Here is a 25,133-nt window from a genome sequence, read left to right as displayed (position 1 = left end):
CTCTGGGGAGACAGTCTGCGGGCAGGGAGGGTCTCATCCTGTGCACCAGATGGAGCTGGTAGACAGCTGCCCTGGACACAGAACTGACCTGCGCCTCCATGGACACCTGTGAGTCCAAAATGACTCCAAGGCTGCGCACCTGGTCCTTCAGGGGCACAGTCACCCCATTCAGGACCAGGGAGTCCCCCCCACCTGCCCGCTTCCTGTCCCCCAAGAACAGTACTTCTGTCTTGTCAGGATTCAACCTCAATCTGCTAGCCGCCATCCATCCTCCAACTGCCTCCAGACACTCACACGGGACCTTCTTCAGTCCAGAAATCTCCGGAGGCAGCCCCCCAGATATTTCAATGCCCAAATATCGTCCTCCGAACTGAGACCCCACGAAAATATAATTTGTTCCGCTCTTCTGGATCTCGCTGCTCTGGTCATCTTCCTGGATCAGAGGGGCTCCAGGCCAAGGAGGCCCCCGTGGGAAGCCAGCCACTCCACTCTAAACCACCCACCCTGCCCCATAGCGGGTAGGGCGCCTTTGCCCAAGGGGCACTGACCTTGGCACAACGGGCAGGAGCAGGGTCCGGGCACAGGGTAGGCACAGGGGGCTGGCGGGCAGAGCTTTTTCAGGCACTGAACCGAGCCGGCCTGTAGCAAACGGAGCAGAGCGTTAGAATCACAGAATCGTAGATTTCGAAGGGACCCCATGGGTCATCTAGTCCAACCCCTCGCAATGCACGGGTTCCCTTCTATGCAGTGCCAGTTTTACGTAAAAGCTAAACAAGCTATAGCTTAGGGCCCCACTCTCTTGGGGCCCCCCAAAAAATTTAAAGGAAAAAAACCTGGAGGTACATTTCCAAAATATAAGATAAAAAGCAAATAAAACAAAGCCTACATACAGCAACAGTGTTTTGTGTTGTGTAGGCTCCTCTGATGTAAGTCATGGGCCCCGCCTGCTCCCTAAAATATCACTGATTTGCTCCTTTCTATATATAGGGTGCCTACATTCTGCATGGACTGGTTGCAAATGTTATGTGCAAATGGCTTGAGATACCTATGAGGTCCATCAATGACCATATAGCATATATTCAACACAAAAAACAGAGACAATGCGTTTGCTCATTTCTATATATAGGGTGCCTACATTCTGCTATTTATACAGTGGTACCTCGGGTTACATACGCTTCAGGTTACAGACTCCGCTAACCCAGAAATAGTATCTCGGGTTAAGAACTTTGCTTCAGGATGAGAACAGAAATCGTGCTCCGGCGGCGCGGTGGCAGCGGGAGGCCCCATTAGCTGAAGTGGTGCTTCAGGTTAAGAACAGTTTCAGGTTAAGAACGGACCCCCGGAATGAATTAAGTTCTTAACCCGAGGTACCACTGTAATTAGTAGCAGTTTACATCATATATTTACACCTATTATTTCATGTTGTAGCAAGTTTCTATATATTAGGTCAGGCATAGGCAAACTTTGGCCCTCCAGATGTTTTGGACTACAATTCCCATCATCCCTGACCACTGGTCCGGTTAGCTAGGGATGATGGGAATTGTAGTCCAAAACATCTGGAGGGCCAAAGTTTGCCTATGGCTGGATTAGATTATGAGTCTTTGTATACTGTGTTTCTAAAGGAACTTTTGTTATTGCCAAATGCCGATGTGTTTGCATTATTAAGTTTGTTGTGAATAAAAAGTCATTTGAAGTTAGAGCTTAATAATTATTTCACTATCAATATACTTGTTCATAATTGTATTCCACTATTAATATACTTCTTAATTGTACTTCCGTTCAACAATTACTTTGATAAAATACATATTTTGTTATGTGCAAATGGCTTGAGATAACTATTAGGTCCATCAATTACCATCTAGCATATATTCAACACACGAAAAAGCGACAATTTGTTGTGGACAAAGGACAGCTGGACATATAAAGGGCCCCATTAGCTTCAGGAGCTTAGGGCCTCTTCAAACCCAAATCCATCCCTGCTTCTATGATCCCGTCTTGTGGAAAAGCCCAAGGCGATATTGTGGAAAGGGGAGTTGCTGTTCCACAATTCTTTTTGCAACCAAGGCGGGGCTGGCCGATCCAGAGACAGAATGTGTCCCTGTCCCCAGCCCCAGATTTTGAGCTGCTTACATCCCTCAGCCCCTGACCAACTCACCTTGCAGGTACACTGGGAGCAGAGAGGGTCCCCGGGGTCAGCAAAGCTCTGCCCGTTGCTAACGGTGACGCCATTATAGGAGCAGCCTGTTAGGAGACAGGAGAAGAAGGCGAACGATGATGAACTCCCTGCTTTTGCAAGTTCCATCTGGAGTAAGGTTACCAGATTTTTTTTCAATGAATCCGGAGATATATTAATTAATTAATTAATTAATTAAATACTACACGTTTGGGACGTTGATGCTGCAGCGATGGCGGTGGCAGAGGAGCGGCTGCTGCCTTGACCTCAACCGCCACGTTTCCCCTTCGTCCGAGGCTTCTATCGCCTTTCTCCCTTAGCCTGGGCAGCCCCTGAGTTGTGGGTTCTTCGGCGGTGGTGGGGAAGCGGTGCGTGGTGGGTCAGGCATGGAAAGCAGAGAAGGAGGGCCGAGAGCGGTGGCCGTGAGGCTTGGGCAGCGCGATGCCTCCCTTCCCATCGGAGCAGCCCCAACCCCGTTCCTAAAAAAGGTAAAGGTAAAGGGACCCCTGACCATTAGGTCCAGTCGTGGACGACTCTGGGGTTGCGGCGCTCATCTCGCCTTATTAGCCGAGGGAGCCAGCGTACAGCTTCCGGGTCATGTGGCCAGCATGACTAAGCCGCTTCTGGCAAACCAGAGCAGTGCATGGAAACGCCCTTTACCTTCCTGCCGGAGCAGTACCTATTTATCTACTTGCACTTTGACGTGCTTTCGAACTGCTAGGTTGGCAAGAGCAGGGACTGAGCAACGGGAGCTCACCCCATCGCGGGGATTCGAACCGCCGACCTTCTGATTGGCAAGTCCTAGGCTCTGTGGTTTAATCCACAGCACCACCCGTGTCCCTATCCCATTCCTACCTGTGTGCAAGCAGAAGGGGGCAGGGATCCCTCAGCTGGGAAGCGAGGCTTCCCGTTGCCTAACTGAGAGATCCCTGCCCTGCTCCTGCTTGCACGCAAGTAGGAGTTGGGAGGCTGCTCCGATAGGCAGCTTGAAGCCTCCCTTCACAGCTGAGAGATCCCCACCCCGCTCCTGCTTGCACACAAGTAGGAGTTGGGAGGCTGTTCCGATAGGCATCATGAAGCCTCCCTTCACAGCTTAGTTGCTGGGGTCAGGGAAGGTGGAGGCAGCGCGTAAGTGGCATCTTAGAGCCGCTGCACCACCATCGTATGGGGACTTCTGAGCAGCTCCTGAAGCCAGCAAGAGCCAACTGCTCCAGGCTGCTGAGACTGCCACTGCTGCGTTTCCCAGGGACATTAGATGAAATCCGGGGACATTCCGGGGATGGAATTTGTCCGGGGACTTATTCCCAAATCCGGGGACTGTCCCCGGGAAACGGGGACGCCTGGTAACCCTAGTCTGGAGGTCAGATTCCTGCAGGAAACAGTGCCCCTGAGCATGTTCAAAAAGCCTCTCCAGCTTTTCAGAGACAGATCTGAACGCTTCTCTTCCTTCTTCGCTCCTGTTTCTGCCCGTAGCCCCCTCTCCCCTCTCTCGCCCCGGCACTCTGACCTCACCGTGGCAGATGGGGCAGCACTGGCCGGGCCCCTGGACTGGGTGGGTGCACCCCGCTTTGTAGCAGGGCTTTTTCGCGCAGGTGACAAATCCGTTCACGCAGGTGCAGAGGCCGCAGGCGTCCTGGGGGTCCTGGAACTCCTGGCCGTTCAGGTAGCCCTCGGAGAGGTACGTGCAACCTGGGGTGGCAGAAATGAAGGCAGGAGAGAATTTCCGGCTCACACGCAGGCAGGCGAGAGGGAATAATTAGTAATATCCATGCAACATGCAGTCAGTAGCAGGGATTACACAACTTTATGACCACTGTTGTTGTTTAGTTGTTTAGTCGTGTCCGACTCTTCGTGACCCCCTGGACCAGAGCACGCCAGGCACTCCTGTCTTCCACTGCCTCCCGCAGTTTGGTGAAACTCATGCTGGTAGCTTCGAGAACACTGTCCAACCATCTCGTCCTCTGTCGTCCCCTTCTCCTTGCGCCCTCCATCTTTCCCAACATCAGGGTCTTTTCCAGGGAGTCTTCTCTTCTCATGAGGTGGCCAAAGTCTTGGAGCCTCAGCTTCAGGATCTGTCCTTCCAGTGAGCACTCAGGGCAGATTTCCTTAAGAATGGAGAGGTTTGATCTTCTTGCAGTCCATGGGACTCTAAAGAGTCTCCTCCAGCACCAGAATTCAAAAGCATCAATTCTTCGGCGATCAGCCTTCTTTACGGTCCAGCTCTCACTTCCATACATCACTACTGGGAAAACCATAGCTTTAACTATAGTTTTCCCAGTAGTGATGTATGGAAGTGAGAGCTGACCACTGCTCCATAGCAATTGTTGTTATACAACAACAAAGCTACCAGCATGAGTTTGACCAAATTGCGGGAGGCAGTGGAAGACAGGAGTGGCTGGCGTGCTCTGGTCCATGGGGTCACGAAGAGGCGGACACGACTAAACAACAAATATATATATACAGTGGTACCTCGGGTTAAGTACTTAATTCCTTCTGGAGGTCTGTTCTTAACCTGAAACTGTTCTTAACCTGAAGCACCACTTTAGCTAATGGGACCTCCCGCTGCCGCCGCGTCGCTGGAAGACAATTTCTGTTCTCATCCTGAAGCAAAGTTCTTAACCCAAGGTTCTATTTTTGGGTTAGCGGAGTCTGTAACCTGAAGCGCATGTAACCCGAGGTACCACTGTGTGTGTGTGTGTGTGTGTGTGTGTGTGTGTGTGTGTGTGTATTTCCTCTTTGGCATGCATCCAGAGCACTTACCTTCGCAGACTTTGCAGCAAGGTCCCAAGACGGGGAAGGGACACTCCAATGGCGGGCAGGTTTTGGCCTTGCAGGTGACGCTCCCCTCCCAGCAGGAGCAGACTCTGCAGGGGTCTTTGGGGTCTGGGAACTGTTCTCCGTTGGGGAGCTCTTTTGCCTGGTAAAGGCAACCTGGGGGCGACCGGGGAAGAGAGAGCACAGAGGAGGGCTAGTCAACGAAGAAAGGGGAGGGGTGATTGGGAGCTAGGACCATAGCTGTCAACTTACAGATTTGAAAATAAGGGACCAGCAGCCTCGAAAATAAGGGATCAGCAGCCAAAATAAGGGATTTTCTGGGCACAGGTGTGTTCAACTTCTGAGCCCCTCTGAGCCAAAGGCAGAAAGCCCAGCCAGCAGCCAAATGAAGCCTCAAGCGGTGGTTCCCACAGCGCAGCAACCCGGCAAAGGGGACGCAGCAAGGAAAACTACCGCCACCTCTCCGCTGGGAAGTGCTGAGCAAAGGCGAGTCCCCAGGCAAGGCGGCTGATTTGATTGGCACAAGGCATGCAAGCTCCACCCCCCAGTCGTTCTTAGACTCCTTATTGGGTGAGCAACGCAGCCAAGCAACACAGTTGGAGCCTCCCTCCTCCCTGGCCAGCAGGGAGGGAGGGAGAGGAGCTGCTTCCTTTGAAACCTGGGAAATTTAAGGGACATCATCAATAAGGGACAGCAGCGGGACACGGCGCTGGGATAAGGGACTTTCCCACCAAATAAGGGATGGTTGATAACTATGGCCAGGACTCCTGGGTTCTGGAATGGAAGCCGGTGGGGAGGGAGAAGGTAGCTGATGGGTTAAGACAAAGGGGCATATGAGAGTATGGGGGTTCAAGGTTCTTATATCGATTTACAAAGCTTGGGGACCAACTGGATCCTGAGCTCGATGGCTCAGAACATCCACAGAGCGCTATTGGTCATTCCTGAGTTAGTGAGGTTTGTTTGACAACAACGGGAAACAAAACCTTCAGCGCCATCTGCCGAGTCCTGTGGAACTCCCTGCCACTAGAAAAGATTTGTTGTCAAACAAACCTCACTTACTCAGGAACGACCGATAGTGTTCTGCAGATGATTTGAGCCATCAAGCTCAGGGTCCAGTTGGTCCCCAAGCTATTCTGGACCCAAGTTGCTCAGGGCTTTCTAAATCGATACAAGAACCTTGATCCCGGCTTGGCGGCAGATGCGTGGCCAGTTGTCGCCACTCCCAGTAGCCTGACAACCTCAATGAAGTGTATTCCGTGTGTGCCAGGCTCTGAGCGTTGACCCAAGTTAGGAAGGATGTTAATAAACAATGTATCCTCTCCTGTCTCCCTGAACATTCCCACATGCATAAGCTCAGAAGCGAACGCTCACCGTCGCACGAGCGGCAGCAGTCCAGTTGCAGCGGGTGGGAGCACTGGGCCGGCGCGCAGGGCTGGCGTTGGCAGGTGATGGTCCCGTTGTTGCAGATGCAGTCGCGGCACTTGTCTGACGGGTCGTAGAACCGCCCCATGTGCTGGTAGGGGACACCCAGGTAGAAGCAGCCGGCTGGGGGAGCTGCGGGGAGGAGAGAAGGAGCGTTGTGAGTTGGAAAGCGGTGGCCTTTTAGAGTTTGCTTTCAGAGTGGCATACAAAAGATGAACAGGTCATGTTAATAATAATAATAATAATAATTTATTATTTATACCAATCAGCTGCTCAGCGGTTTTGTTTCCACACCCCCTTCCCTCTTTCTAAAAAAAGCACAATCTGCTTTTCACCCCTGGGCAATTCGGCTCCAGGGACCACACATTCGCTCCATAAGATGCACAGACATTTCCTCTTACTTTTTAGGAGGAAAAAAGTGCATCTTATGGAGCGAAAAATACGATACTTACGGCATGAGCTGCTGAGAGAGTTTCTGTTGGTGCGCGCTTAGGAAATAAGTGAGCAAGCAACAAGCCCTTCGGGGATCGGACCCCTTGCCCATCCTAACAGAGAGGTTAGGCTGGCCTCAACTAGAGCCAGGGCTTTTTCGGCTGTGGCTCCGATCTGGTGGAACACTCTGTCACAAGAGACTAGGGCCCTGCGGGACTTGACATCTTTCCGCAGGGCCTGCAAGACAGAGCTGTTCCACCAGGCCTTTGGTCAAGGCGCAGTCTGACCCCCTCCTTCGGCAATCTTCGCGGAGCTCTGGCCCAATGGTTGCCATTGGTTTCATTTGAATTAATTTTATAATGAATGATTTTAGAGTTTTGTGTTGTGTTGTGTTGTGTTGTGTTGTGTTGTGTTGTGTTGTGTTGTACTGTTGTACTGTTTTATTGTTGTTAGCCGCCCTGAGCCTGGCTTCGGCTGGGGAGGGCGGGATATAAATAAAAATTTATTATTATTATTATTATTATTGCCAGGGAAGCGGGCAGACCCTGGAAGGTGAAGCTGGTGCAGTTCCTTACCTGGACACCGGGGGCAGCATTCTCCGGGCATCAGGAAAGGTTCCGGGCACAGAAGGGGTGGGCAGCGGCGTGAGAGGCACTGGACGTTCCCATTCTGCGGACGGGACGGGGGAAAGAAAAGCTGGCTGAGCGTTGCGCTGGTACAGTACTGTGATTCTACAGTGCTAGGATTCCCGCTTTGCAGGGGGTTGGACTAGATGGCCCCTGGGTGCCCCTTCTGTGACTGCAAAGGGGAAAGAACCCACCCTCCTTTCCTCGCCACCCTGGCACTCACGATGCAGTGGCACTGCCGGCACTTGTCCGTGGGGTGGGGGAACTCCGCCCCGTTCGGGTACTCCTTCCCGGCGTAGTTGCAGCCTGCGCAGGTAGGGAAGGGTTAATAGTGGGACCCATTAGTTGGAGAAAGGGGTCTGTGTGGTTCTGGGGAGCAGAGCTGACTGGGGGCAAGACTAGGAAACAAGTGGGGATCAGGGGCGGCATCTAGGCGGGGTTGGGATAGATGACCCTCAGGTTCCCTTCCAAATCAGTGCCGGTTTTGCGTATAAGCTCAACAAGCTATAGCTTAGGGAACCACTCTCTTGGGGGCCCCCCAAAAATGTAAAGGAAAAAACACCTGGATATACATTTCCAAAATAAAAAACAAATAAAATAAAAGCTACATACAGCAACCCTGTTTTGTGTTGTGTAGGCTCCTATGATGTAAGAAATGAGCCCCACCTGCTAGCCTGCTCCCTCAAATATCCCTGGTTTGCTCCTTTCTATATACAGGGAGCCTACATTCTGCTATTTATAATTATTAGCAGTTTGCACCATATATTTACACCTATTATTTCATGTTGAGATACCTATTGGGTCCATCCATGGTTGTTGTTGTTGTTGCCTCCCGCAGTTTGGTCAGACTCATGTTTGTAGCTTCGAGAACACTGTCCCACCATCTCGTCCTCTGTCGTCCCCTTCTCCTTGTGCCCTCCATCTTTCCCAACATCAGGGTCTTTTCCAGGGAGTCTTCTCTTCTCATGAGGTGGCCAAAGGATTGGAGCCTCAGCTTCAGGATCTGTCCTTCCAGTGAGCACTCAGGGCTGATTTCCTTCAGAATGGAGAGGTCTGATCTTCTTGCAGTCCATGGGACTCTCAAGAGTCTCCTCCAGCACCAGAATTCAAAAGCATCCATTCTTGGGCGATCAGCCTTCTTTATGGTCCAGCTCTCACTGCCATACATCACTACTGGGAAAACCATAGCTTTAACTAAACGGACCTTTGCTGGCAGGTGTGTTGAATATTTTTTGTGTGTGTTGAATATATGCTATATGGTAATGGTCCATCCATTACCATATAGCATATATTCAACACACAAAAAAGGGACAATTTGTTTGCTCATTTCTATATATAGGGTGCTTACATTCCGCTCTTTATAATCATTGGCAGTTTGCGTCATATATTTACACCTATTATTTCATGTTATAGCCAGTTTCTGGATATTAGGTCAGGCATAGGCAAACTTTGGCCCTCCAGATGTTTTGGACTACAGTTCTCATCCCTGACCACAGGTCCTGTTAGCTAGGAATGATGGGAATTGTAGTCCAAAACATATGGAGGGCCGGAGTTTGCCTATGGCTGGATTAGATTATGAGTCTTTATAAATTGTGTTCCTAAAGGAACTTTCGTTATTGCCAAATGCCAATGTGTTTGCATTATTAAGTTTGTTATGAATAAAAAGTCATTTTAAGTTAGAGCTTAATAATTATTTCACTATTAATATACTTGTTCTTAATTGTATTTCACTATTAATATACTTAGGGATGCAGGTGGTGCTGTGGTCTAAACCACTGAGCCTAGGGCTTGCCGATCAGAAGGTCGGCGGTTCGAATCCCCGTGACGGGGTGAGCTCCCATTGCTCGGTCCCTGCTCCTGCCAACCTAGCAGTTCAAAAGCACGTCAAAGTGCAAGTAGATAAATAAGTACCGCTCCGGCGGGAAGGTTAACGGCGTTTCCGTGCGCTGCTCTGGTTCGCCAGAAGCAACTTAGTTCTGCTGGCCACAAGACCCGGAAGCTGTATGCCGGCTCCTTCGGCCAATAAAGCGAGATGAGCACAGCAACCCCAGAGCTGGCCACGACTGGACCTAATGGTTAGGGGTCCCTTTACCTTTTTATGAATATACTTGTTCTTAATTGTATTTCACTATCAATATACTTGTTCTCTTGCCAACAAAGGTCCGTATAGTAAAAGCTACTTGCCAAAAAAGGTCCATATAGTAAAAGCTATGGTTTTCCCAGTAGTGATGTATGGAAGTGAAAGCTGGACCATAAAGAAGGCTGATCGCCCAAGAATGGATGCTTTTGAATTCTGGTGCTGGAGGAGACTCTTGAGAGTCCCATGGACTGCAAGAAGATCAAACCTCTCCATTCTGAAGGAAATCAGCCCTGAGTGCTCCCTGGAAGGACAGATCCTGAAGCTGAGGCTCCAGGACTTTGGCCACCTCATGAGAAGAGAAGACTCCCTGGAAAAGACCCTGATGTTGGGAAAGATGGAGGGCGCAAGGAGAAGGGGACGACAGAGGACGAGATGGTTGGACAGTGCTATTGAAGCTACCAGCATGAGTTTGACCAAACTGCAGGAGGCAGTGGAAGACAGGAGTGCCTGGTGTGCTCTGGTCCATGGGGTCACAAAGAGTGGGACACGACTAAACGACTAAACAACAACAACATACTTGTTCTTAATTGTATTTCACTGTTAATATACTTCTTCTTAATAGTATTTCAGTTCAGCAATTACTTTGATAAAATACATATCTTGTTATATGCAAATGGCTTTCGGTCCATATTAGGTCTATTAGGTCCATCAATGACCACATAGCATATATTCAACACAAAAAACCAGCAACCATTTGTTGTTGACAAAGGACAGCTGGACATATCAAGGGCCCCATTACCTTCAGCAGCTTAGGGCTTCATCAAACTGAAATTCGGCCCTGTTCCAAATTCATGATTACATTACTTTCTGGATGTGATTCCTGCCTTTCAGGCGCTTGGGCTAGATCATGAGTAGGCAAACTAAGGCCTTGGGGCCGGATCTGGCCCAATTGCCTTTTCAATCCGGCCCGCAGACAGTCTGGGAATCAGCGTGTTTTTACATGAGTAGAATATGTCCTTTTATTTAAAACACATCTCTGGGTTATTTGTGGGGCGCAGGAATTCGTTCATTTCCCCCCTCAAAATATAGGCCGGCCCCCACAAGGTCTAAGGGACAGTGGACCGGCCCCCTGCTGGAAACGTTTGCTGACCCCTGGGCTAGATGATCTATGGTGTGTGTGTGGGGTCCCCTTCCAAATGTACGATTCTGTGATTCCCGGGATGGGTGTGTGTGTGTGGCATTCTAGCCCAGTGCAGGAGATGCTCACCGTTGCAGTTGTTCTGGCAGCAGGATCCGGGCAAGGGGTGAGCGCACAGGGCCCCCGAGCACTGACGCTCCTTGCAGCGCAGTTCTCCAGCGGTGCACAGGCAGGCCTGGCAGTGGTTCAGCGGGTTTGGCAGTTCCTCTCCGTCCAGCACCACTCGGTTGTCCTGAGTGCAATCTGTGTGGGAATGTTCAGGGAGGCAGGAGAGGATATACTGTTTATCAATATCCTTCCAAACTTGGACTAGCAAGTTCTATAACTTAGCAGAGATTTACATTCCCCTTTTAAAGGCACAGTAGATAGCTGGTTGCAGGCTCGTGTAAGCCTCTCACTATTAGGTTCCTGGTAAGTTCCCTGATATCTCTCTTAAAAGAATAAACATGCCACAATCTTGTGTAAAGTATATAAAAGTAGTTACAGGTCCCACACAGAATAAACACACCACAATCTTGTGTACAGTATAGAAAAGTACAGTGGACGCTCGGGTTGCGAACGTGATCCGTGCGGGAGGCACGTTTGCAACCTGCAGCGTTCGCAACCTGCGACCGGTGCGTCTGAGCATGCACGGGTTGCAATTCAGCACTTCTGCTGCATTCTTAGTTTTAGATTTTGATTTATGTGGAAATTGTTTCCCATTTGGTTGTGTATTTTTTGATGTGGTTTATTTATTGTTTATGACTTTTGTAATTATGTAAATCTTGTTACTCTGTAAGCCGCCTTGAGAACTGTTTTTTAACTGTGGAAAGGCGGCATACAAAAAAAATATGATGATGATGCTCAAGGCGCGATTTAGTGCTCCTGTGCATGCGCAAGTGCCGAAACCCAGAAGTAACCGTTCTGGTACTTCCAGGTTCGGCGTGGTGCGCAACCCTAAATCGTGAAACCCGAAGCGTCTGTAACCCGAGGTATGACTGTACTGTTTATCAATACCCTTCCTAACTTGCACTAGCAAGTTCCTTTACTTATCAGAGTTTCACATTCCCCTTTTGAACACACGGCGGGTAGGTGGTTGCAGGCTCGTGTCAGCCTCTCACTACCAGGTTCCTGGTAAGTTCCCTTCTATCTCTCTTAAAAGAATAAACATGCCACAATCTTGTGTAAAGTATATAAAAGTAGTTACAGGTCCCACACCTATCAGCCAATCACCCATTCCCACCACCCTTCTGAGTAATATCCCTCCCCACCCTCTCCCTATATATAAGGGCCTGGTGACTTCTGTTTCAGTGTATCTGAAGAAGAGTGCATACACACGAAAGCTTATACCAAGAACAAACTTAGTTGATCTCTAAGGTGCTACTGGAAGGAATTTTTTATTTTATTTTATATCAATCAATCAATCAATCAATCAATCTTTATCACGGTCCAGAGACCCAACAATTATTTTATATAAAAGTAGTTTACTCTCATTCAGTTCACAGTTGGATCCCTGAAGGCAGACTTAGTTACAAAGTATATACATGTGGATCTACCCCAGAGGTCGGCAAACCAAGGCCCACAGGCCGGATCAGGCCCAATTACCCTCTGGATAATTCCGGGAGCTGTGGTTTGGCTGCCGAGAGTTATTAAGGAGACAACCCTCCCTCTGTTCCTTTTGGAAAGCTACAGTCCTTAGAGTTCTCGGTGAGGAGGGATGGGTGGTTATGCATCCTGGGAACCGTAGCACTGTGCTGGGAACAGGGGGTCTCTCAGCATCCTGAACAAACTACATCTCCCACCTTTCCAGGTGCTGAAATGGGAATTACCCGTTCGGTGACTCACCAGGGCACTTTGGACAGCATATTCCAGGCCTCCTCTCTGGATGCGGACAAGTCAGCGGTGGGCAGGGAGTGGGGGAGCAGCGGACGGTGCCATCCTGCAGCAGAGAAGGAGGCACTGTTATTTATTATTGCTATTAAATTTCTATACTGCCCTTTTCCTCCCAAAGAACATAGCACAAGTGGTTCTGCCCCAAAACTGTGGCTTCTGCGTATGTTCGTTCCGTGCCTAAACTGCACAGACTCAGGACCCCTCCAGATATCTTTCGGATTCTGGTTTCCTGACGATTTGTGCTCACGATGGGTTGCAGAAGAGTTCACAAAGCTGATCAAAGATGGTCAGACTTTGCAAGACCTGAGCTGCTCAACTGACTGGTAAGGACTGGCGAGGCCCACTTAATCACGATGGTACCTCTGGTTGCAAAAGGGATCCGTTCCGGAGGCCCATTCGCAACATGAAAAGAGCGCAACCCGCAGCGGCGCGTCTGCACGCGTGGGTTGCAATTCACCACTTCTGCGCATGCGCGTGACATCATGTTGTGCTTCTGCACATGCGTGAGCGGCAAAACCCGGAAGTAACCCCTTCCGGTACTTCTGGGTCGCCGCAGGACGTAACATGAAGCGGAAGTAACATGAGGTATGACTGTATCTGGCTTGTAAGACAGCTAATGTCCAGGAAAACGGCCTCTGGGCATGCTGGGGCGACATTCAGCTGCATCTACACACAGGCAAAAACCCACAATCAATACCGTATTTTTCGCTCAGTAAGACACACAAAGTAAGGGGAAATGTCTGTGTGTCTTATGGAGTGAATGTGTGGTCGGTCGCTGGCTCCCTTTCCGGCCCCTTGCCCAGGCCTCCATTGTTGAATGTTCTGCAGACGGAGGCTGTTTGTTTCCCCAGTGACATGGGACTGGCTGGTTATCTGTCTGGAAACTGTAGAAACGGCTCCCTTTCCTTTCCCAAAGAAGCTGCAGAACTGTGAGTTGAACCCATGAAAACAGGATTTTTTCCCTTTGCAAAGTAAGCGCAACAACTTTGAGCTGATCCTCAAAAACGGGGCTTTCCCCCTTTACAAAAGAAGCTGCACAACTGGCAGCTGATTCGCCAAAAACGAGACTTTCTCCCTTTCCTGGTCTAAAAACCAGGTGTGTCTTATGGCCAGGTGTGTCTTATGCAGCGAAAAATATGGCAAGTCATAAATTAAATCATTATAACAAAAGGAAAAAAACCTGCTATGTAAAATCACATAGAAAAGTTTTGGGCTTTACAGTGCCATCTAGTGTTACATGTTTATAACGCATTCAAAATACAGTGTTTTTTTGACTAATGTAGCTGAGTCCCCTGCTGGCTCTCACCAGGCACCGGCAGCTCTGGCAGGGATGGTCCGGGTCTATGAACTCTTGCCCGTTGCTGTAGAGCCGCTGGTTGTAGGAGCATTGCTGACACGCTGGGCAGCAGGACCCTGCAGAGGAGGCAGAGAGTGAGAGTCACAATTCAACACCTACTGGGTGCTGGTCTGGCGAAGAACCTTGTTTGGTACCCATCTGTCTCGAGAGACAATGGAGTTCTCCTCCAGAGGTGAAGTTAGACCGCTGTGTTAGCAGGACTGAAGTAACCTTCCGGGGTGCAAGTCTGGGCGGTGTCTCTGGAGGTCCTGGGCTGCCCAGACGTCAAGAGCCCCTCTCAGGGTTGGGGTCCCAAGGAAAGCAGAGCAAGACTTAAAAAAAAAACTATTTTGATTTTCAGTTATAAAATTTTCAGCACAATTCAAAGTGTTGGTGCTGACCTTTAAAGCCCTAAATGGCCTCGGTCCAGTATACCTGAAGGAGCGTCTCCACCCCCATCGTTCTGCCCGGACACTGAGGTCCAGCTCCGAGGGCCTTGTGGCTATTCCCTCCCTGCGAGAAGTGAGGTTCAAGGGAACCAGGCAGAGGGCCTTCTCGGTGGTGGCACCCGCCCTGTGGAACGCCCTCCTACCAGATGTCAAAGAGGAAAACAACCACCAGAGTTTTAGAAGACACCTGAAGGCAGCCCTTGTGGGAATGTTCAGGGTGGCAGGAGAGGATATATTGTTTATTGAGATCCTTCCTAACTTGTGCTAGCAAGTTCCTGTACTTAGCAGAGTTTACATTTTCATGCACAACAGATAAGTGGTTGCAGGCTCGTGTGAGCCTCTCACTATTATACAACTCAGTCTGTCTCAGACTTTATTGTACGTTCCTGGTAAATTCCTTTGACTCCCTCTTAAAAAGAATAAAGACGCCACAATCTTATTCAAAGATGATAAAATGAGTTTACTCACATCACAGCTGGATTCCTGAATGCAGACTTAGTTGCAGATATGTACGTGTGGATCTACCCCATATGGGGGAATAGTCCCATTGCTTCTGCTAGCTGACAGCTAGCAAAGCAGTCCTAGCTAAAAACTGGTGAAGAAGGAAGTTAAAAAGAGGTGAAGGGTGCTGCGTGACTTGTCCTTTCATTACCTGGACAGGTGAGGTCATGCCCATCTTTCATCACATGCAAAAGGAAGGATGCTCCAGCCAGGAGGAACAGGAAGTTTCAACTAGTTGAACTAAACATTCCCTCGTATGTCTTCTCTAGCATTACAGTGGTACCTCGTCTAGCGTCCGCCTCGTCGAGTGCCTATTCTGTTGAACGTCCGTGGCCAACCCGGAAGTACCGGAACGGGTTACTTCCGAGTTCACCGCTCGCGCATGCGCAGAAGCGCAAACCGCTCTGCGTGCATGTGCAAACGCGACACTTTGTCCAGCATCCTTTTTTGTCCAGCGATTGAGGCTCCTGAATGGATCCCAGTCGCAAAACAAGGTACCACTGTACAAGGATTGTTGTACTTGACTGCCTCTCATGGATCACATCCCACAACCTTGTTTAGGGAAGTTCTTTTTGTTTTTTAGTTTGATAATTTTATTTGCTTAATTGTTTATACATGATGGCCCTTGTGGCCCCTTCCAACTCTACAATATCAGGAAGTCTTTAATGTTTGGTGTTTTATTGTGTTTTTATAAGTGCTGGAAGCTGCCCAGTGTTGCCAGGGAAAACCAGCCATTTGGGTGGGTAGCATCATCATCACCATCATCATCATCTTTACAGTTCTATGATTCTATGTTTGTATTTCATATTTAAATTATACAGGCCAGTGGTTGATGCAAAAGTCTATCTATCTAAAACTGTCAACCAGAAGGAGGCAGAATATGTTTCTTCTTTAATCTGTCCTGCACAAAGCACCCCCAGTGTCTCCATTTCCCAGCTCCCAGTTGCGGGTCTCCCTATTGCAGCCTCAGATTTGAAATACTCCCTTTCTGTGTTTTTTCCTCCCCAGATAATGTACCTTAGTGAACATCATTGGTATTTGCTCCTTATCATTCCTTCCAATAACAAATTCAGGTGGGGAGCACTGACAGGATTGCAGCCAAAACAAGGCTGAGGGGAGAAAAGGGAAGTTTTTAATGTTTGATGTTTTATAGTGTTTTTAATATTCTGCTGGGAGCCGCCCAGAGTGGCTGGAGAAACCCAGCCCGATGGGCAGAGTGTGAATAATAAAAAATTTTGATTATTAAGATCTGTTAATGCTGTGAGCCCCTCTGTCTCACACTCAGGTTGTATACATGCGCAGAGAAAACCATACACCCTGAAGGCACTATTTTCTCTGCTAGCCTTCATTCCAAGGAAATCAAACTTTGGGTAAGTTCCCGGGACCCCTGGAGTCCCTCACTGCCTCCGGCTCCTAAAATGTTGTTTTGAATTAACAGCCCAGATGTGCAGCAACGTCCGTTCCAGATGTTCAAATGCAAATTTGGGGTGGGAGGCAGAGGAAAGGTGGTTTGGGTGCCCTTCAGACATTACAGACAACTCTCCCTAGTCCCAGCCAATGCATTCATGCTCAAAAAATACCGTATTGGCCCGAATATAAGCCGCACGCGCAAATAAGACACACCTTTAAAATTCAAGGGGGGAAAAAGACAATACTCGAATATAAGCCGCTCCCTTAAAATTGGAGAGAAAAGGGGAAAAGCCAATTAGATTCACGGAATACCGTACACTAGCTAAAATCGCAAATCACTATTCAATTGCTACAATTCCGCAGGCACTCACACTCGTAACAATACCGCATTGTAAAATACGGGACAAGCAATGAATGACATTAGAATTAATTGCACAACAGTCTCAAGCTCGCAAATCGGCAATAGAACATTTTTTGTGTGTTCTGATTTACCGAATGTCTGTTTCAACAGCAATATCGTAAAAGCCCATTTTTGTCAGGTCGCGAATATAAGCCACACTTTAACTTTTCACGGTCGGAATTGGGGGGGGGGCTTATATTTGGGCCAATACGGTATCATGAAAAGGACCTGGAGGGCACCAGGTTGGCAATGGCTGATTTGGCACATGAACGGTACAAAGGAATTTGGTGCATCTGTTGTGTCAGCTGCCCCCTCCCTATAGCGGAGACTTGGAGGCGGGCCGTCCAGGTGTGCTCTCACCTTGCAGCTGGGCTGGATGTTGGCAAGGAAGTGGGGGGCAGGGGGTGGGGCTGCACACCGGCTCCCCCTGGAGGCAGATGCAGCTGGTGCAGGGCTCGCCCTCCGGTTCCCACTCGGTGCCGTCTTCAAACTCCACGCTGTCGAGGACACACACTGGTGGGAGAGAGAGAGAGAGAGAGTTGTCGTCATAGGACTGGTGGCGGGGTCAGTCTGGATGATGCCTGGGGGTCCCTTCCAAACCTGAAATTCAGAAGAAATCTCTACCTTGTGTTGACCTCCCTCTAGACACAAGGCTGCATAGGGTACACAACGTGGGACAGTAAAAATCTTGAAGTGGAAAACTGCCTGCGCTTGTTCTACCAACTGGGTAAACCCTGGCAGCCAGACTGGAATACCAATAGAGCAATTGAGCTATAATTTTGGCATTGAAGACCTTAAGGGCAGAAGGGATATGCGAATTACCTCTTGTTAAGAAAAAACGCATTATGGCCTGCATAGACATCTTACTGGCATTCACTGCCATCGCACGGTGCGAGGACCATAGGAGCCTATGATGGAATGTAATTCCCAGATACAGTGGTACCTCTAGATACGAACGGGATCTGTTCCGGAGCCCCGTTCGCATCTAGAAGCAAACGTAACCAGCAACGGCACGTCTGCTCACACGCGTGTAGCTTTTTGCCACTTCTGCGCATACGAGTGATGTCATTTTGAGCGTCTGCGCATGCGCAAGTGGCGAAACCCGGAAGTAACGCGCTCCGTTACTTCCAGGTTGCCGCAGAGCACAACTAGAATGTGCTCAACCCGAAGCACATTCAACCCGAGGTATGACTGTAGTTGAATTCGAATACCTGCTGGATGGGTTTCCCACCAAATACCCAGCTATAGCTCTTGCGTGAATTCCCAAAAACCATTATTTTGCCTTTGTCAAAGTTCATGCACAATTTCATTCTGGACAGATAGTCAACACAGGAATTTAACAATCACTTTAAACCAATTCTTGTCCGTGAAAGCAACCCTAATATCATCTGCGTATAGGAGGATGAAGGATGCTTAATGCATTGAGTTTTGGGCTGAGGGCATCCACCTGTTTTAGTGAGGAAGCGAGGTCATTAAGAAAAAGGTTAAAAAGAGAGGGAGCGAGTACACATCCCTAATTTCCTCCTCGGTTTATGATGACGGGATCTATCATTACATTCCCTGGTGTTGTTCTTATACAGCAGCTGTTCTTTGTACAGCGGTACCTATGGATGCGAACGGGATCTGTTCCTATTTATCTACGTGCTTTCAAACTGCTAGGTTGGGACTTCCGGGTTAGCGCTTCTGGCAATGGCGGATTTCCTCTGACCGGGAGGAATCCGCTTCGTGGAAATCAGGGTCTGGACTGCCACGGCGAGGCGGAGACCCATTAAAAACCACAGGCAGGAGAAGCCTGTGGACGTGGGATTCGGCTGGCACCTTTTGCGCCTCCCCTACTCGCGGGGAAACCCGGTTTCGGGGATCCGGAGCGACGTGGGGTGAGCGGCGCGGTGCTTCTAATCGACCGCTTTTTTCACGAAGTGAAGCCGCATTGCTGTTGCCGGAGAGCACTGACTTTTTCCTGTGGACAATTGGACTTTAAACAACTACCCATGAGTAGAATGGAAAATTGGATTACTAAACATCTTTAATTTGGCACCGAAGCGGGAAGGTTCCAAACAGGAAGTCCGCTTTCCGCTTTTGTAAATAGATTGAAGCAAAGACATTGCAAGCTAAAGTCTGGAAAGTCTTTTGTAAAGGATTAAATCTCCATCGGCTAAAATTACTAAACCCCCCTTGGAAGCAGGAGAAGAGGGGGAAAGTTTAGATTGTTTAAGCCTGCAGGAGAGTGAAGAAAGATAAATTACCACCGTTTTGAACCTGGGAACGGGCTGCCAGGGAGCATCGTTTTGGGAAAGTTCATTGACTGTGAATAAAACGTAAGTTGACAGATAGTTAAACAAGAGAAATATATTGATTCCAGTGTTTCCTTTTGCACTTGAAAGGAGCAAAATATCTGAAAATCGAAATTAACTTTGTTAACTTTGTTGCTGGACCTGCTTTTAAAAAGACAGATACAATTAGAAACTGTTTCCCCTAGAAGGAGCTTTTGAAACTGTTGCAGGAGTGGAGCTGGGGAATTCTCCAGCTGTAGAGATTAAAGACCGTGAGAATTAGACATTGACCTTGGACAAAAATGTGGACAGAAGAAGCCTTAGTGATTGCTTTTTGCAAAACAAGTGCCTTATTGGAACAGCTTCATGAGAAGATGGATGCGATGACTATTAGCATTGACAATTTTGGACAAAAAAGGATTGATTTGGGACAAAAAGTGAATACTTATAAAGAAACTACTCAGGAACCGACCCAGGAATCTGCTTTGACATGGCAAGCTGTGGAGAAGACAAAGGAGGAGGTTGTTGTTGAACCTCAAGTAATACAAGTGGAGAGAGCCTCGGCCTTGTATGAGCATAAGCTGTTGCTTTTGAAGACCAAATCTGGAGAAAGCCAGATTTGGAGAGATGGAGTCCCGCTTGGATTGGAGAAGGAAAGTTGGAAAGATCCCCTTATGCAGGGATGTTCTGGCCTCTGGGATCTGGTTTTGGGCCAGGAGGAGATTGGAGTGGTGGGGGCCTTTAACTTTGGAGGGACTTTGAAACATGTTTTGAAATATTTTTTGGATTTTGGCCCTGTCTATGGAGAATGGGTTGACCTGTCGAGAAGGGATAAAGACATTGTTAGGTTGGAGTCTCCCCGAGATCTACTCCTCAGTGACAAAGGAAGGAAATTAAGAACAAGATCAGCAGAAGACAAAGTAAAGTGTAGGTATAAATATGAAGAAGATCTGCAGAAGGGACATGGAAAAGAGAAGAGCCTCGGAATGGATAGAATGGAATGGATAGAAAAGACTGAAAGAACCCGAGACCAGGGTGAAGAGACAGTGGATGAAGATTGGAAGAAAGTTTAAAAATTTATTTAGAGAAATATTGTAAAATTTATGAGTGTTAGAAAAATGTTGGAATGAAACTATATGGCTTTAGTAGAAATGTTATAAGGAGTTATGTAGAAATAAGTTTTAAGTTTTAGGGTTTTTTATGGTAAGATAAGGTTAAAATAAATTAAGACAATTAAATGACAGAAAATAGTGAAAGATGGAAAGGATTTGCTGAAATAATTAATAACTAGAATACAAAAAAGGGAGGTGTGAGGAGGTCGATGAAACAAGTTAATGAAAGACAAAGATATGGAAATATTGGATCTATTTTTAATTTTTTTGCTTTTGTTTTTGGTCTTGATGTATTGTGTGTTTTGTTCTTTTCTTTTCTTTTCTTTTTTATATGTATTGACTTGTATTGTTTAATCTCTTTTTTTTTCACTTTTTTCTGTAATTTTAAACTTTCAATAAATATCATTAAAAAAACCCCAAAACCGAACTGCTAGGTTGGCAGGAGCAGGGACCGAGCAACGGGAGCTCACCCCGTTGTGGGGATTTGAAACGCCGACCTTCTGATCGGCAAGCCCTAGGCTCTGTGGTTTAACCCACAGGGCCACCCGCATCCCTATAAATTACCATAAAGGTCCATAAATTACCATATACAGTAGCATATATTCAACACAAAACAGTGACAATTTGTTGTTGGCTAAGGACAGCTGGACATAGAAAGGGCCTCATTACCTTCAGGACCAGACGGCCTCATGGAACCGAAATCCAGCCCTGGGCAAACTTTGTCTGCCCTGGGGTTCAAGGCTCACCTTTGCAAAGTGGGCAGCAGTGCCCTGGGTCTTGGACAGGCTGGGAGCAAGTCGCGGGGGGGCACAGCTCCTCCTGGCACCGGACGTGCCCATCCTGTAGACGAGAAAGAAAGAGGTCAGCAGAATCTCACAAGACTCCGGCTCGGAAAGTATTCGTTCGTGTTTACGGGCGTTTTGAGATTGGTGCAAGTTGTTCTGAGCGTAAAGACTTTTTGCAAATGAATAAGGAAGCAAATAAATTTGCCACACTGAGCTCCTTGGAGGGGTGTAAATGTTAGAATAAAAATAATAAACGAATTTGTTGTCACCCACCCCAAAGAAGCGGGGGGGTTTGCAATAAGGAAAGTGACAGGAAAATGCACTGGAAAGTGTGGGAGTTGCTCCGACGCGACGTCGTCTAATCTCCCCACAAGCAGGTCAGAACGAATGGCCACAAAATAAGGAACTTCGTCTGATCTCTCCACAAATGAATCAGAATGAATGGCATGAAATAAGGAACTTCATCTAATCTCCCTGCAAGCAAATCAGAATGAATGGTCAGGAAACAGGTAACTTCATCTAATCTCCCCACAAGCAGGTCAAAATGAATAGTAATGAAATAAGGAACTTCATTTAATCTCCCCACAATCAAATCAGAATGAATGGGCGTGAAATAAGGAACTTCGTCTAATCTCCCCACAAGCAAATCAGAATGAATGGTCATGAAACAAGTAACTTCATCTAATCTCTCCACAATTGAATCAGAACGAACGTTCAGGAAACAGGCAACTTCGTCTAATCTCTCCACAAAACGAATGTTCAACCAAACAGGCCACCTGGAAGCAACGAGGGACCTGCTGGAGAGAAAGGGATGGTGAAAACCCTCCCCTCCCCGGTGTGCCATGAGTGGCACCCCCCCTCTGAGCACAGCCCCTCCCTGCCCCACCCCTGCCCTACTCACTGAGCACGTGCACTGAAGGCAAGGGCTGCCCCCTGCAGGCCGAAAGCTTTCTCCGTTCTGGAAGGGCCGTCCTTCAAATTCACACACTGTCCAGGCGGATCGGAGAAAGGGGAGAGAGGAGCAGGAGGTCAAGCGAATGGCATTTTAAGCCCCCCCACCATCCAAAAAAATGCTAAATCAACTGCGGGGTCAGGATCCTGCCCAATCCTGCCCTCTGCTCTTCCTCCAGGACACTCCTGTCCAAGCCCCCCACTGAGGAGATTTCACCCCTCCCATATCCAAGAATCTGCTGATGTTCTCTACTGATTCTCCAGAGAGGAGGGGCGGTTTCTGCTCACTACTTATTCCGCTCCAGCCTCACATCAAAGTGTCGGAGAGAGAGACTGAGTGTTAGAGAGAGATCGTGTGTATAGATAAGGTTGCTGCTAAGAGCAGCTGCAGATACTCAGTGCAGTTCAGCATTTTCGCTTAGACTCCATTTAGCTCTGTATATAGGTGTGTATTATAGTTGTAGATAGAATAAAGAAGATATTCTACAGAGCTGCTCTCCAAGTCGTTTATGCTCTGCTATACTCTGCTGCGCGACGACTGTCTTCTTGTGGAAGTGAATCCGATGCTCACAACTCTAAGGTGTGAGTCCACAGAACTTTGACCTGTTCCTGTGCAGAAGGTGGTCTCTGGAAGTGCTACCCAGCTCAACTAGCCCAGTCGGGGCTGAAGTGGATGAGTCCAGTTGGTGACACTGGCTCAAGGGCGATGCTGATACCCACCACCCAATTTAGGCTCCTGAAATTGGCCAAGGATGACGACTGCCAATGCAGATTCCATGGGCACCTTCTGCCCCAGCTTTCAAATGCCAGCCTAAAACTTTTCTATTCTGCCAGGCCTGCGCAGGCAGTTCAGAATACATCCTTCCCACTGGCTATAACGGATGCTGTTTAACTTTCAAAAAATGCTTTTTATTGCATGGTTCACCGTATTTTTCGCTCTATAGGACGCACTTTCCCCCCTCCAAAAATGAAGGGGAAATGTGTGTGCATCCCATGGAGCGAATGCAGGCTCCTTGGCTTCAGCGATAGCAACGCAAAGCCTCCGAAGCGCAGAGGGAGTGCTCCCCCCACCGCTCCGAAGGCTTGCAGATGGCCACCTGAAGCCTGAAGCCCCCGGAGCACAGTGCGAACACCTGCTGCGCTCTGGGGCTTCAGGCAGCTATCCGCAAGCATTCGGAGCGCAGCAGGAGTTCCCGCCGCGCTCCGAAGGCTTGCGGATAGCCACCTGAAGCCTGAAGAGCGAGAGGGGTCAGTGCACACCGATCCCTCTTGCTCTCCAGGCTTCGCTTCGCTGGAGAGGCGGTGCACAATTTTCCCTCTCTGCGCAGCGCCCCTTCAGCGAAGCGGGAGGAGAAATGGAAGAGGCTGAAGGGGTGCTGAGCAGAGAGGGGGAGAATTCCCCCCCCCGTTCTCCCCCTCTTATGGTCCGGTGCGTCCTATAGAGCGAAAAATACGGTATATTCTTACCGCTGCAAACCACTTTGATATATTTTTCTTACGGCACAGCTGTGCACAGATAATTTTTACAAGGGATCAAACAAATATATTTATAGCAATGCCTTGAACTTGGGCGGGGAGCTGCTACTTGCCCAAAAATGGAAGGAGGACGAACTATCTACAAAAGAAGAATGGTTGATAAAGACGAGGGACTATTCCGAACGGGTGAAAATGACCGGGAAAATCAGAGATCGAGAGGACAATCAATTTAATAAGAATAGGGAAATTTTATAAGTGACCGTAAACAATTAAAAACGTTGGTGGGGTTTTAAAAACGCTTGCAATGAAGTGAGAACTATGATAAGAATTGAGTTTTAAGAAAATATGGAGAACATGATACGATGCAGTTTGAAGGGCTGAAGAGAAGTTGGGGGATTCTGAGAACCCTGTTTATAAAATGATTATGATTTATGTATGATGATAAATGTTAAAAGTGAAAAAGAAAAAATAACTTGGCTGGGTAGCAGATTGCATACCCTCCAACATTTCTCTGATGAAAATAGGGATGATCTATTCAATAATGATAATAATTTTACTATTTATACTCCCCCAGCAATCTGGGCAGCTTCCAACATATATATAACATAATCCCCCCCCCCCATACAGGGCTGCCATCAGGTGGCTCCGGGAGTCCCACAGCTCCATACCCTCCAACATTCCTCTGATGAAAATAGGGATGTTCCTATTTAATAACAGCTGTCCATGGAGGAGCAGGTCAATTCTGTGTCCAGGGCAGCTGTTTACCAGCTCCATCTGGTACGCAGGCTGAGACCCTCCCTGCCTGCAGACTGTCTGGCCAGAGTGGTGCATGCTCTGGTTATCTCTCGCTTGGACGACTACAATGCGCTCTACGTGGGGATACCTTTGAAGGTGACCCAGAAACTACAACTAATCCAGAATGCGGTAGCTAGACTGGTGCCTGGGAGCGGCCGCTGAGACTATATAACACCAGTCTTGAAAGACCTACACTGGCTCCCAGTACGTTTCTGAGCACAATTCAAAGTGTTGGTGCTGACCTTGAACGCCCTAAACAGCCTCGGTCCAGTAGACCTGAAGGAGCATCTCCACCCCCATCGTTCAGCCCAGACACTGAGGTCCAGCTCTGAGGGCCTTCTGGCGGTTCCCTCCCTGCAAGAAGCCAAGTTACAGGGAACCAGGCAGAGGGCCTTCTTGGTGGTGGCACCTGCCCTGTGGAACACCCTCCCACCAGATGTCAAAGAGAAAAATAACTACCAAACTTTTAGAAGACATCTAAAGGCAGCTCTGTTCAGGGAACCTTTTAATGTTTAATAGGTTATTGTATTTTAGTGTTTTATTGGAAGCCGCCCAGAGTGGCTGGGGAAACCCAGCCAGATGGGCGGAGTATAAATTATTATTATTATTATTAGTAGTAGTAGTAGTAGTAGTATTAGTATTATTTTACTATTTATACCCCACCCATCCCGACTGGGTTGCCCCAGCAACTCTGAGCAGCTTCCAACACATACCATATTTTTCACTCCATAAGACGCACCTGACCATAAGACACAACTAGTTTTTAGAGGAGGAAAGGGGGGAAAGCCCTGTTTTTTGAGGATCAGCTCAAAGTTGTTGAGCTTACTTTGTAAAGAGAAAAAATTCTGTTTTTATGGGGTTCTACTCACAGTTCTGCAGCTTCTTTAGGAAAGTAAAGGGAGCCGTTTCTACAATTTCCAGACAGATAATCTAATCAGCCAGCCCCATGTCGCTGGGAAAACAAGCAGCCTCCGCCTGCAGAACATTCAGCAATGGAGGCCTGGGCAAGGGGCCGGAAAGGGAGCCAGCGACCGACCACACATTCACTCCATAAGACGCACAGACGT

The 25,133-nt window shown here is 48.2% G+C and overlaps 1 protein-coding gene across 1 annotated transcript in view; it reads right to left on the bottom strand.

Moving 5' to 3' along the window:
* The window catches only part of KCP (kielin cysteine rich BMP regulator), a 106,611-nt gene that overhangs the window by 39,056 nt on the left and 42,422 nt on the right, over positions 1–25,133 (bottom strand). Inside the window, exons 18-30 of the mRNA XM_081022582.1 lie at positions 21,746–21,831; positions 20,806–20,899; positions 17,035–17,187; positions 13,885–13,991; positions 12,531–12,624; positions 10,776–10,949; positions 7,652–7,734; positions 7,378–7,471; positions 6,320–6,502; positions 4,934–5,104; positions 3,686–3,862; positions 2,156–2,241; positions 549–639 (exon numbers count right to left, since the gene is read on the bottom strand). Of these exons, the coding sequence (XP_080878708.1) occupies positions 549–639; positions 2,156–2,241; positions 3,686–3,862; positions 4,934–5,104; positions 6,320–6,502; positions 7,378–7,471; positions 7,652–7,734; positions 10,776–10,949; positions 12,531–12,624; positions 13,885–13,991; positions 17,035–17,187; positions 20,806–20,899; positions 21,746–21,831 (1,593 nt within the window). The remainder of the gene's footprint in view (positions 1–548; positions 640–2,155; positions 2,242–3,685; positions 3,863–4,933; positions 5,105–6,319; positions 6,503–7,377; positions 7,472–7,651; positions 7,735–10,775; positions 10,950–12,530; positions 12,625–13,884; positions 13,992–17,034; positions 17,188–20,805; positions 20,900–21,745; positions 21,832–25,133) is intronic.

The sequence above is a fragment of the Podarcis pityusensis genome, assembly GCF_964106645.2.
Source record: "Podarcis pityusensis genome assembly, chromosome: 10".
NCBI lineage: Eukaryota > Metazoa > Chordata > Lepidosauria > Squamata > Lacertidae > Podarcis > Podarcis pityusensis.
This window is presented reverse-complemented; position numbering and strand designations above follow the sequence as displayed.